The sequence below is a fragment of the Polyodon spathula genome, chromosome 13 (genome assembly GCF_017654505.1).
Source record: "Polyodon spathula isolate WHYD16114869_AA chromosome 13, ASM1765450v1, whole genome shotgun sequence".
Lineage (NCBI taxonomy): Eukaryota > Metazoa > Chordata > Actinopteri > Acipenseriformes > Polyodontidae > Polyodon > Polyodon spathula.
In genome coordinates, this window is record NC_054546.1 from 8,879,888 (window position 1) to 8,893,207 (window position 13,320).

Here is a 13,320-nt window from a genome sequence, read left to right on the forward strand (position 1 = left end):
GATGTGCAGAGTGCGTTAGAAACCCCTTACATTGGTTCTCTACATGACAGTACAGTATATGTACACCTCCGAAGGTGCAATAGTAAGTTAAGCCGTCCCTAAGAGAGTCTGGTAGTTGTAGCCTGTGTGTGTGTGTGTGTGTGTGTCGTGTATTTTGCAATTATGTTGTAGTGTATTATGTTGCTTATTTAATAGTGCAAGGGCAAGGGTGGGTGGGGTGCGCCTGTGCGTGTGTTTGGTTTAATGCCATGTACACGCGGTGTGCCCTTGACGTCTCTCTTTCTCTCCCTCATTATGACTCTCTGTGTTGTGGGGGGAAAATAGGCAGTGAAATCGCTGCTGCTGTCTGAAAGAGATGAGAGGAGCTGGAGGCGCTGTGAAGCAGCCCTTCTCTCCCCGCTTGCCTTCCTCAAGTGTTGGGGGAGCCTGAGAGCTTTTACCGACCTGGATTTGTGACTCTGCGACAAGAAAGGGAAAGCTATTCTATAAAGCGGTATACCGAACAGCTGCATTCGGCACGTCGTACAGTACGCACATGTGGGGAGGACAAAAGATAAACAAACTCCTTCAACAATAACAGTGGGAAAATCAACAACTTTTTGGTTTCACAATACTGAAGTGCCGAGGTAAGTTGAAGGGATGCGATCGCAAGATACCAGAATAGAGGCGCTTTTACGGTCAAGGTTCAAGGTCTGTTCCTAGTCATTTTTTTTCTTTCTTGTTATAAAAATTTTTAATGATCTTGCCCCCCCCCCCCCCCCCCCCCCCCAAAAAAAAAAAACAAACTGAAAAACATGTAATTTCCGTTATGTTTATTTTCCAATGAAAAGTAAATGTACATGTACGTGACTGGAGACGAGCAGTTTCTTCATCCACCAAATATCAAGAAAGAGATGCGCACAGATGCAATGTATTGTAGTAGAACACTGAACAGAGAATCTATTTATTATTCCGCAATCAATGTCCTAAGGGTTGAACTGTTTTTGTAGTTGAACTTTGTTGTTGGGTGTTTCAAAGAGGAGTGTTATCCGTTGAAGCATGCCATTAGCATTTGTGTTGCTAACTTGGAGAAACCAAACAAACTTAATTGTGAATCAGGTCTATATTGTTGTAAACCGGCACGATCTTATGTGTGTGTGTGTGTGTGTGTGTGTGTGTGTGTTAAAAATCTACTTGATTGTGGAAATACCAGCGTTATTTCGTTTTCAGTACTTTGTTAGTTTGATTAGGCACTCCTAATGTTTAATCAAGTGTCTTCGCTTTTTTAAAACTTCAAATCGCGATTAATGTAGTCATATATTACCGATCACCGATGTGTGTTTATAAGGTGAAATATGTAACCCCCTTGTAAAATCTTTAAGCTGCATATTAAAAAATAAATAATAATAAAAAAATAAAAAACATGAAATATTTATTGAAAACTTCAAAGCTGTAATAGCCCCCGATGTTTACAGTATCTTCTTTGGTGCCTAGTACAGTTCAAGCTTGTGGTGCTGCATGTACATTTACAAAATACTGTACATTGTCTTTTGAATGACTAACTTCTCCCAGTGTGTTTGCAGTCTACAAACTGGGATTGTTCTTGGATATTAACCTTCTCACACAGCACATGCTAAATAAAACTACCAATCAAGTTTGCCTTCATTTCTACATCCTCCCAGTGCAATTTACATTTTCAGAGTAGTGGTAAAACAGAACAAACTATTTGTTAGGACTTAACACCCAGCTGTGCTTGAACGGTATTTGTTTAAAAAAAAAAAAAAAAAAATTATAGCACGCAAAACAAAAAAAAATATCAGGAGAAAATCCTCTTAAAGGCAAGGGCGCTGGAACTAGGGGTGCTGGGGGTGCGGTAGCACCCCCTGGCTTTGCATGGCTTCTATCATATGCAGGGGTTACAGTTTTGTTCAATGGTTTTCAGCACCCCCACTTTAAAAATTGTTCCAGTGCCACTGCCCAAAGGAATGCCCGTTAAGCCTGTGTTTTAAGAGTCTTTTGAAAGCACTACCTGGACTATCAGACAGTAAATAATTATATTGTGTGTGTGTGTGTGTGTGTGTGTGTATGTATATATATATATATATATATATATATATATATATATATATATATATATATATATATATATATATATAATGTAATGACGATCTTTTGTCCTATTTGTGGAAGAAAGAGTTGTCAGAAGCGTGTGAGTCAGAGGTAGCGGGGATCATTCTAAATAAAATCAGTTCTAAAACCATCAAAGAACATGATTATGGTACAGGAAAGAGAACAGCGTAATTGATGTTTTACAATTCTTTTGAAATATAAATGTTATATTTTACAAACAAGTTGTCATCAGCAGAATTTTTTCTGAAAGGAAAGATGTACCCAATAAAGATACCAAACCAAAACACGAAGTATGATGTTGTTTCTTATTAGTTTTAGAATTGATGCTTTTCCTTTCGAAAATGAATGTACTGATAACGATCTGGACTTTTAACAATCTGGCCGTAGGGTACATGTTATATAGTTGCTGTATCAATACATTATTGTTGCACTGATACATGTAAGTTGAAATATGACAACTTTAAATAAAAAAAAAAGTGGTCATAAAACCCATGGAAAATAAATACATTAAACGCTGCAATGACTGGTTTCTCTCGGGTATAACTGATTGTTGATACATATTTTACTGGACCAATTTTGTTATCAATTAAAGCCATACATAGATCCATAATTAGTTCCAGTTCATCCAGTTATACCCCCATTATTTAATTCGTTTTTGTTTTTAATTAAATTATCGTTATGTCACCCATTGAAGTGCTTTAAAATAGAAATAGTATCCGTCACGACTGAACTCAACAAAATAGTCTGATTTGCCATATCTGACACTGATAATACAAATTATGAAACTATCTGATAAATAGATGTGTACAATACCAGATAGCCATTGTCATCTTAATTAGGCTATATTATACCAACTGAAGAGACAGCTGCAAATTAATGTATGACATCATAAAGTGCTGTACAATCATATAGCTAATAGTGACACTGAAACAGCAGAGCTAAAACTGAATAGTAAGGTAGAAAAGGCTTGTCTAAAAAGAGAAGTCTTGGACCTGAACACAGTCAGGGTGCATGTTTCACAGCTTGGGTGAGTTGCAGTTAAAAGCCTAGCCTATTAAAGGCTTTAGTCTGTAAGAGGAACGTAATGATGATTCCCATCATTTTAAACATGATCTACAGCCTTGGCCTTAACATACATTCTAATTGAATGTGCTCCCACCCCAACCTATACTGGAAATTGAGTTATACAAGTGCTATTTATGGAATATCCCATTTGAACACATTTGCAATATATAAGAATCAATTCTATAAATGATTACGCTTGTTTGGGTGCAGACCAAATAGTTTAATTTAAGTCAGTAATAAAAAATAATAATAAAAAATGTTTAGAAAACTATTGCTCATTGTTATGCAGTGGATTGTTTTGTCCACCTGGTCATCAGAGAGTAGAGGGCTATGAGGCTTGTTCCTCCCTGGCTAGGATAGAGAGAGGTACAGTTTAAAGTATTAACACAATCTTTGAAGTAATCATTGAAACATTAAACATTAATTGCAACTTAGTTATAGCCCTAAAACACAATGCATAAAATATAGGATTTTTTTTTTTCAAAATCTGGATCCACACAGCTGGAAACAATTAAATTTGACATCTTAAATGCATACATTATTGAACTGTGCCTCTGTTTAAACCTATGAATTTCTAATCTTTGAAAGGTGAGGAATTGAGTCTGAAACCCTCTGTCTATCCAGAGGGCATGGACTGTCTGCAGGCATTTGCACTATTCACACTATAGTTGTGATAATTGAAAGGAGAAGCCACAGCTGAACCAGCACATCTGCCCAATAGGAGTCACTGTAGAGCTGAGATCAGGACTAAGATACCTATGAGTAAATGTATGATGTGGAAGGAGAAGTTTGAGCAGAAGAGCTCTTTGAGAACCAATTAGGGATAATCACCCGATACACTGCTATGAGGACAGAGGCGGTAATTGAAACCCTTTGAGAATGGTTAAGCAGCTCAGCACCAATTGCTACTAGAGAAACAGGCAGATTAATCAAAATCCCGTCATTACGTAAAATAAATCTGTCAGAGAGTTCCTGTCTTGTTTGAAAGCTGTATTTATGTGGAATATTTGGACTGTGATAATGGGGCCCCTACAGGGAAGAAAAAAAAAATTATACGCATAAGGCTACTATGATCCATTAAACAGTCCTGCACTTGAAACACTACCATCTTTATACAATATGTAAGCTGCACTGGGATCAAGAGAGGGGGAGGGGGTGGGGGTACAGGAGATTGAAGATAGAGAGGTAAAGCAAGAGGGGTATGAGTAGAGGTGGGTGAGGATAGTGAGCGACTGAGGAAGATACAGATAGTTCCATTCCCATTCCTGAAACCTTCCCATGACGAGAACCCTGGGTGGTCAGATTAATCACTTTTATTAACAAAAGAACTAAAACTACAAATATGCTGTAAATTAGTAACCAAAGGATTTAAAAATCGTATTCTTATTAGTAAACTGATGTGACCCTTGTATCAGTGATTCTCTCACGTACAAGTTGTTCGGTATTCCAAATAACAATTCACATGGTTTTTCTTACTAGCACCCACCTATTCAAGACCAGGGGATCTGTCTCAAGGATGCTGTGGTATTTAGCTGCACATCATGCTATCTCTGAGTGTCCTATCATTGTACCTCAATGAAAGTCTTTTGAACTCTCTGGCATTGGTCAGCCCCCCAATCAAAGGATCATATTCAACTTTAACATGAATGGCGTCAGGAATCAATGAACATCACTGATGTGGAATAAAGAAACCTCTCTTTATTCAATACTGCCGCTGCTACTACTACAACTACTAATATTAATACTAATAAATACTAATACTAATAATATCCCATGAACAAAACACTGTCAGAAACTTTAGACATTCCCGACTGAGAATGAAAAAAAAAACAGAACACTTTAACTGACTTCAGGGACTTCCCCTCTAAAGTTTTCCATGAATGTATAATTCATGCTCTCGTCTTTCAGCTACATCATGGTTATACCCTGCGTGCAGAGTTTAAAAAAAAAACTATTACGTGCCTAAGCTTTTATATCCAGCACCCCCACCTCTTCTGTTGAAGGCAGCAAAACAAGTGAGCAGGTTGGACAAGACTTTGTTTTTTTTTTTAATTCTCTATGCATTTCAAGAAAAAAAATTACTCCCTTTTTGTAAAGTTGCTGAGAGATCCATAACTGTAGAACACTTAATGGAAGAATATATATATCATGTATATATAATGTACTCTGTAATTATCCTAAATGTCATCCTGCTGTAGTTAATGCATTCCTTTAATATGGCTTTCTTAATGAACTTTTTAATATTCCAAAGTAATTTAATGTTACAGTTGGGTGTTGAGCCTGTTTGGTTCTTTGTAACGTCCTATTTTTTTATTTTTTAATGAGGCGTTGCATAAGTCCTCTTCATGATCTATTTTCTTTTCATATTGGAATGTGTTCCAGTAAATCAGAAGAGGGTGTCTCTTTCCCAATTTCAGGGAGAGCTCGGGGTCCTGAATGAAGCTGTGTCCTCCCACTCACCAGGCTCGCCATCATCCCGGCACACTCACTGTGCTGCTTTGGAAAGTGAAAAAAAAAAAAAAAAAAGATTACTAGGGGAAATACACTGTTTGAAATGTATAAGAACATAAGAACATAAGAAAGTTTACAAAAGAGAGGAGGCCACTCGGCCCATTTTGCTCGTTTGGTTGTTAGCAGCTTATTGATCCCAGAATCTCATCAAGCAGCTTCTTGAAGGATCCCAGGGTGTCAGCTTCAACAACATTATTGGGGAGTTGATTCCAGATCCTCACGATTCTCTGTGTAAAAAAGTGCCTCCTATTTTCTGTTCTGAATGCCCCTTTGTCTAATCTCCATTTGTGACCCCTGGTCCTTGTTTCTTTTTTCAGGTCGAAAAAGTCCCTTGGGTCGACATTGTCAATACCTTTTAGAATTTTGAATGCTTGAATTAGGTCGCCACATAGTCTTCTTTGTAGAAGACTGAACAGATTCAATTCTTTTAGCCTGTCTGCATATGACATGCCTTTTAAGCCCGGAATAATTCTGGTCGCTCTTCTTTGCACTCTTTCTAGAGCAGCAATATCTTTTTTATAGCGAGGTGACCAGAACTGAACACAATATTCAAGATGAGGTCTTACTAGTGCATTGTACAGTTTTAACATTACTTCCCTTGATTTAAATTCAACACTTTTCACAATATATCCGAGCATCTTGTTAGCCTTTTTTATAGTTTCCCCACATTGTCCACATTGTATGAACCCGATCAGATTTTTCTGTAATTACCTCGAAGGAGCTGATTAAAATCAGCTGTTATTTTTCTCAAAACATTATGGTGTATTTTAAGGGAGGGCACTAATTTGATTGACTTTTCTTCTTCTTTATTCTTTTTAGCACTAAGAAGAATCACCAGTATATCGGTGTTTAGAACACTACTGTCTGCATCTCTGTTAGAGCGATGGGCTGCAGTTTGGGAAGCCCAAAGGTTCGGTCTGTGGGTCACAGAGCTGAAGTTAGTGTGTTTGAGTTTGAATGGTAAAGGTTCTGTACAGAAGTTAGAAGCTTGTTGTTTAGAGCACTTGATTGTTGTCATTGGCTTTGGTACCAGCTAACTCAAAGGTATAAACCAATACATCTTTTACTATCAGCAAACCTTGTATCATTACCCTGTCACCTCACACAGAAGAATTGGGACTAGAGAGCTTGTTAATATTTGAATAACGTTCAAATTCACCCTTCAGCTTTTCTGTAACAGGTTTGAGATTGTCCCTATCTCCCCCATGCTGTGTCTCCATAGGAGCAGAGCTCCGAAGCTGTCATTTCCAATGTTCTGTCCTCACCGCGTTCAGATGTATTTTTAATGCTCTGCCTCTGTGGCATGCAATGACGCTGTAGGCAAGATGTTAAAACATTCTACAACTAAATAATAAATAGAGGGATTTCACAGAGGAGTGTGGTTAGGAGGGGGTTCATCTGGACGTGGAGTAGGGGCTTTCAGGGAACCCTCCATCCAACCCACACACACACACAAAATGCTGTGCTACAAAGAAATGTTTCATGAATTACTACACACTTCTAAAACTAATCGGCTAGAATGTTATAAAGTGCTTTTTTGTGCATGCTTTCACTGCAGTTAACTTGCCACACACCTTAAAAGATCTTTTGACATTGCAGGGAAAATAATAAGCACTGCAATGAACACAAACTATCTATTACCACCAATGTAAAAAACATGCATTCTTTAATCTGCTCAATCAGAACCTCTTGAAAAATACCCCAGATTATGAATTCATAAAAGAAGTATGCAAACACATTTTAAAAAGCTAACAAAAACTGAAACATCATATATATTTTTGAGCCCTGAAATGAAGCAACTGCAAAGGCAGAAAGGAGTACAGTAGTGTTAGCATGAGCGAGACCCTACTGTACTCCTTCATGTAATTATGTTGTTTCTTGCTAGTTTTAAACTCTTGCTATTGTTTTATTTCTCTCAAAATGCCCTTAACAACAATCACATTTTTTTCCAACAAAAGTACATTCAGGTCATCTTCATCAAGGTGCTTACACCAAAATGCAGTTTCCACTACAAAAAAAAAAAAAAAAAAAGAAAAAAAAAAAAAAAAAAAAAAAAAAAAAAAAAAAAAAAAAAAAAAAAAAAAAAAAAAAAAAAAAAAAAAAAAAAAATTTTTTTTTTTTTTTTTTTTTTTTTTTTTGTTAAAGTAATATAATTTTATGAGACTAGTGAAAAAACTACTTCAGATGGGCTGAAAAATGTGTCTAAGTGGCTAGTTACTAGTTATGAATCAGACTGATTTTCCTTTCACATAAAACATGGTGCAAATTTAATTTAATTGTAAATTCTGTTATGTTTCTTTGGAAACATTTTATTCTAGCCTTTTAGTTCTACATTATTTACACAGATGAAGTCTGCTGGGGTCGGAAATGGTGGCATCTTTACAAACAGTTACTGCAACATCTGCAATGCACAGTTGATCTCCGAGTCCCAGAGGGTCGCACACTACGAGGTGAGTCTGTGTGACCGGGACAACCCCATTCATGTGGAGCACACAGCTATCGGCACAACATGTTAGCAGACAGTCCCAGAAGGATGCAATCAAACTCATTACTCTACACTCACCAGGAATGTACAAAACATGTTACAGCTGACATACTGAATATCTATCTATCTATCTATCTATCTATCTATCTATCTATCTATCTATCTATCTATCTATCTATCTATCTATCTATCTATCTATCTATCTATCTAAACCTTTTGTGCTCATGCAAAAAAATACCTTTTCATTTTTTTATATGTATTTCTATATCTTTTTATCAATTTTTTAAAGAACAAATAAACACTGTAGTACTACTACTATGCCCACATAATGTATTAGATGATGCTGGAGAAATTGCAAGTACCCCCATCAAAAGGGACATACCAGTAGCACTCCATACAGGTGTTATGGTGTTTCCATAAACCCTGCAGCTTACCCCCCCTCCACCTCTCCCCTAGCGCGCAGCTGTCACTTTTTCAAAAACATTCAGCACAAATGACAGGTAGAAAAATAGCATGTGCTTTGAGTCGTCCATCAAAGGCTCCTTCTGTCTTTTAATAACCAATAGAAATGTCCTTGAACTTGCCCCTTTTGTCCAATGTGTCTCTCCTACTGTTTCTGTTCCCACAACCCCAACCCCCCTCCCTGCACACTCATTACAGGCACAAGAAGGTTATTTAAGAAATACAGAACACAATGCTTGGTAGATATTTATATTCTCTATTAGCTTTTCAATTCATAATGTTTCAGCAGTAGCACTGAGTATCCAAACGGTTGCAGTTTCCTGCACTGAACGTTCAGTAAATTGGTTGAAATACAGTAGGTCAAAGCTATTGCAACAGTTAAGTTCACAATGACTAAAATGACACTACTGTGTCTCAGTGTCTTCCTAAAGTGACCAGAAATGTAAGTTCTAGTATGTTATTGCTCTTCAATTGAAATGAGAGCAGTTAAACTGCTGTTGGGTCTATTGTCTACACTGCTGTGGCTTGTACAAGTTCACTACACTTTCCCAGCATTTCTCCCTGCTGCAGCCCCAGTTCTCTGACTCTTCCTGTCCTCTGATCCTCTCAGAGTAAGAAACATGCCAACAAGGTTCGACTCTTCTACATGCTGCACCCAGAGGATGGAGGACCTCCCTCCAAGAAACTGCGCCCTGACAACCCGGTAAGCACGTAGCCTTTACGCAGTCTCTGTCCTTGTCTCTGTATGATTGTCTCTGTGTGATTCATTCTGCTAAGTGTAGGGGCTCAACAATATTTAGATATTGCATTTCTTATACCTCTTTGTTCAGCAGGCAGTGAGTATGGTCACCATACTTATTTCTACCAGTCTACACCAAATGATATAAAGACAAAATATCCAAATGTCATTCCAGTTTCAATCATGTAGATGAGTAGGTTCAAATTGGATAACTAATACCTCCTGAAAGGAGAAGTTATTTAGGGACATCTATCAATCCTTTTTTTTAAAGAATTCTCTGTGTGAGTGTTATCTTGCTCTATTTCAGTTTCTTTCATTCTCTTTGAAATCCAATCAGTCGTCTTCCCAGGCTGGCAGCCTTTATATTCATCACAGGTCAGCTCCAGAGCCTGGCAGAGAACTGACAGGCTGCTCTGAGATGTCATTCCCCAGCATGATTCCCAGGGGGACTTGTTTATGCGACCTGTCTCTGGTTCTGTAAGGAGATTCCACTTAAATGATTCAGAAACTTGTTTCGTGCTCAGATTGAGCCCCCTATCTCACTCCTGCAGACAGAGCCAGCAAGGCTCAGAAATCAAGCAGCACCCTCAGCCCAGTGACACCCCACTACTCTGCAATCTGGGTCCTCCACTGCGCTGCTGTCTGAATATTATATTATTCCGTGCACCTCAATGAGCCCCAGATTTGCTGATCCCAAAAGATGATCAATTTGTATCCCATTCATGCCTCTTATATGACAGGTGTTAGTCGTTTGTTTAGAGTTATTCAGGTGTGAAACATTTAGCATTTTGCTAAAAATATGTTTGCCAACATAGACGAAAAGGGTAATTTAAGTTAATTTTGAATGTATTTACTCAATCCTATAAATTCATTTAATTTTGTATCTCTATCTAAATTTATATTCTCTTTTGTTCATTTTGTACTACTAAAGTGGAATTTGCTTTTTCGTTCCAGAATTTTTATTAACAGATTTACTCAACATAGTAAAATAACAAACTTTGAATATGACCAGCTTCGTTTTAAACATTTGAATGCTCATTTATTTAAGACATAAAATGGAATTCAACAACCCAAAGGTACAGTATATGAACCTACCTACTTTAATAAGATCAGAGGAATCGGTAAGCACAATATCCAGTAAATATGTCAAGTATTTAGCCTCCTTTTTCATTATTAATTTTCCTTCCCCATCTCGTTCATGAAGTTTCAGGATCCCAGGCCAGTGCAGTGACCCAACTCACTTGCCTGCCTGTCTTCCCGCCTGGCTGTTACTATTACACTGGGTCTAACAGCAAAGGAATCTCTGAGAAGGCGATTAATGGCCTCATGAAAAATTAAACCAGCGATAAGAGGAAGTTGTTGAGGAGAAGTTGTTTCTGTCATTAGAAGCTTATTAGTTGGTAGTTTTCGATGGCTATAAATAATTCTATCGTGGTCGCGCTGGGATGCACAGATAAGGCTGCTGGAAGCGAGGTGGCAAAATTACAGCTGGTAGTTTACATTTTGTTTGCAGTGGTGTTATAGCATGGCCGGTGGTTCTGTTATTTGATTTTAACGGTTCTAAAAAGTACTTTTGTCCATCTCTGAAAAGAAGAATAATAGCATATTTCATTTCTTACAGATATTTTTAATTTCTTACAGATATCCTGTTGTGTTTTCTGTATGATTCTCTATTGTTATTTGCCATGCTTCCCAACTAACTATACCATTTCAATGTAACTTGAGAGTTGGACTTTTGGCAGCTATAGGTAGTATACTTGTGGCAGGGCAAAGCCCTGCTTGTAAATAATGTTTTGTTTGTATGCTGGTGGTGGTGGTGGTGGTGGTTGGCAGGGATGGGGTTAATTCCTATCCCTCACAAATACATGTGAGAATGTGGCTGTTCCCAAATTAGATCGCTGGTGCTAATTGAGCATAAAAAGGGAGCTAGAAGCTCCATTGCAAGGCAAGGTTTTGGAAGTGTGTGGATGGAGACAAATGTGCCTGTATATATAAACTCACTGGGATAGTGTGAGACTTGGGATTTTTGGTTCAGAGTGTGTGTTTGTTCAGTTTTGTTTAACCTTTTTATTTTGGCTCTGAGAGCTGTGTTTTGATTTTATTTGTTTAATAAATGCACGCCCCAGCAGTGCAACCCACAGCTACTTTCTCTGAGTGACCCTTTGCCTATCACAGTACTAAATTATTTTTTCAATGCAATTAGGTTATTCAAACAGTCTGATTTAAGTGAGAACACAAGTTGTTTTTGTGAAAATGATGGGTTGGGGAGAAAGCAGGAAAGGAGAGATAAGGAACACAAAAATGTCAGTTGCAAGCTCATTGGTCCTGATGGTTCCTAAAATCTTCTACTAGTGGTTTTGGTGGCAGGTTTGAGTTCTCCAGGGGTGCTGCAGTGTAACCTGTTGTAGTGAGCTGTTCTGGATTGGTGGAGGATAAATCTTTTGCATATGCCAGCATTCAGTGTTGCAGTTCTGTAACAAACAATACATTAATATTGGCCCTGTTCACCATGTGACCGTGTTGGTCTGCCAGCTCTCTGTCAGTGTCTACACAGATGTTACTGCAGGCAATTGTCTATGAAGCTTCAGGGTTTGAATCCCAGGGCCAAGAACAGACTCGAAACTTTGTCAGCTTGAGAATCCTCCCGAAAGCATTCACACATTTTATATTTATACCAGATAAAGAAAAAAAAAAGTTTTACCTTCTCAGCAGCAAACACTTTTATTTTTAGATTGACATAATCATCAGACAACATTTTGAACAGAAGAACAAAATAAAAATACGATTAATTCAAACTGGAGAGGGGCAGGGACAGACAAAATAAAACTGATCAAACTTCAAGAAGCTGTTTTGTATATGTATTTTTTAAATGTTTTTTTTTTTTTTTTTTTTTTTTTCTTGCTGGCAGATAATGTCTGGAAAAATATTTGGGTATTTAATATTCATTAATGTAAATCAGATGCAAAAATGGCCAACTTAATATTCAATATAAGGTATATTTTCACCTATTGTAACAGTACTTCATAAAGAGAAAAAAATAAAGCATTCTATATACCAACATCAGTCCTTTGTTTTGTAGTGTTGTACATTGTGTTTAATTCCTCCGAGACAAATTAGTGGTGTAGCCAGCTAGATCATCAGTGGGGTCACAAAACACATTCCTCCGGTAGTTATTTAGATCTTATTTTACATTTCTCTTGGAATGAGTAAAAATGACAAAGGGTCTTAAATAGAAATACATTTTCAGATAAATAGCATAACAATGTTCTTGCAAGTGCCTTATCATTTGTCTATGATTTGTTGCTCAGGCTTTCTTTCCACTCTGGTAGATGTGTTCTGCCACCAGACTATTGATTATTTAGACTATTTAATGTCACAACTTCCACTCACATTTCTGTCACCAGGGCCATTGCAACTAGACATATTGACAGGAGAGATTTCCATTAAAAGTCTTACTAACAGTGTACTATCTACAGGACATATACTGAGCATCAAAAGAAACGTATCACTTATATTTGAGCGTCAAAAGAAACTTATACTTAACTTAACTTTTATATTTGAGCATCAAAAGAAACGTATCACTTATATTTGGATAAAATTCACTAGGTGTGATCGAAAAATGATAAACCCTGTTTTAGAGCAGGTGCAGTAACTTTTTATTGTGCTTGACATCATGAAGATGCTGCAAAATGATTTGTCGATCTTGGGCAGGTGTTGTGACTCTTGGTCTCCCAGTTTGTGGCCTGTCATTGACAGAATGTGTCTGGTTATACCGTCTCGCCAGGTTTGAAATTGCTGGCTGTGAGCACCCAAGACGATGAGCCACAATACCCTGCCCTAGTCCAGCCTCCAACATGCCGATTGCACAAAGGCACTGCTCTCTTGACAGGCGTGGCATATTGTTTTTTTCTGTGATTTTCTTTATTGCTTTTATTCAAGCTTGCAATTC

The 13,320-nt window shown here is 37.6% G+C and overlaps 1 protein-coding gene across 1 annotated transcript in view; it reads left to right on the top strand.

The window, feature by feature from the left end:
* Positions 1 to 321: 321 nt before the first annotated feature.
* Positions 322 to 13,320, top strand: part of LOC121325144 (zinc finger matrin-type protein 4-like) — a 37,699-nt gene continuing 24,700 nt past the window's right edge. Inside the window, exons 1-3 of the mRNA XM_041267455.1 lie at positions 322 to 626; positions 8,031 to 8,135; positions 9,243 to 9,335. Coding sequence (XP_041123389.1) covers positions 8,031 to 8,135; positions 9,243 to 9,335 — 198 coding nt within the window. The 5' untranslated portion in view covers positions 322 to 626. The remainder of the gene's footprint in view (positions 627 to 8,030; positions 8,136 to 9,242; positions 9,336 to 13,320) is intronic.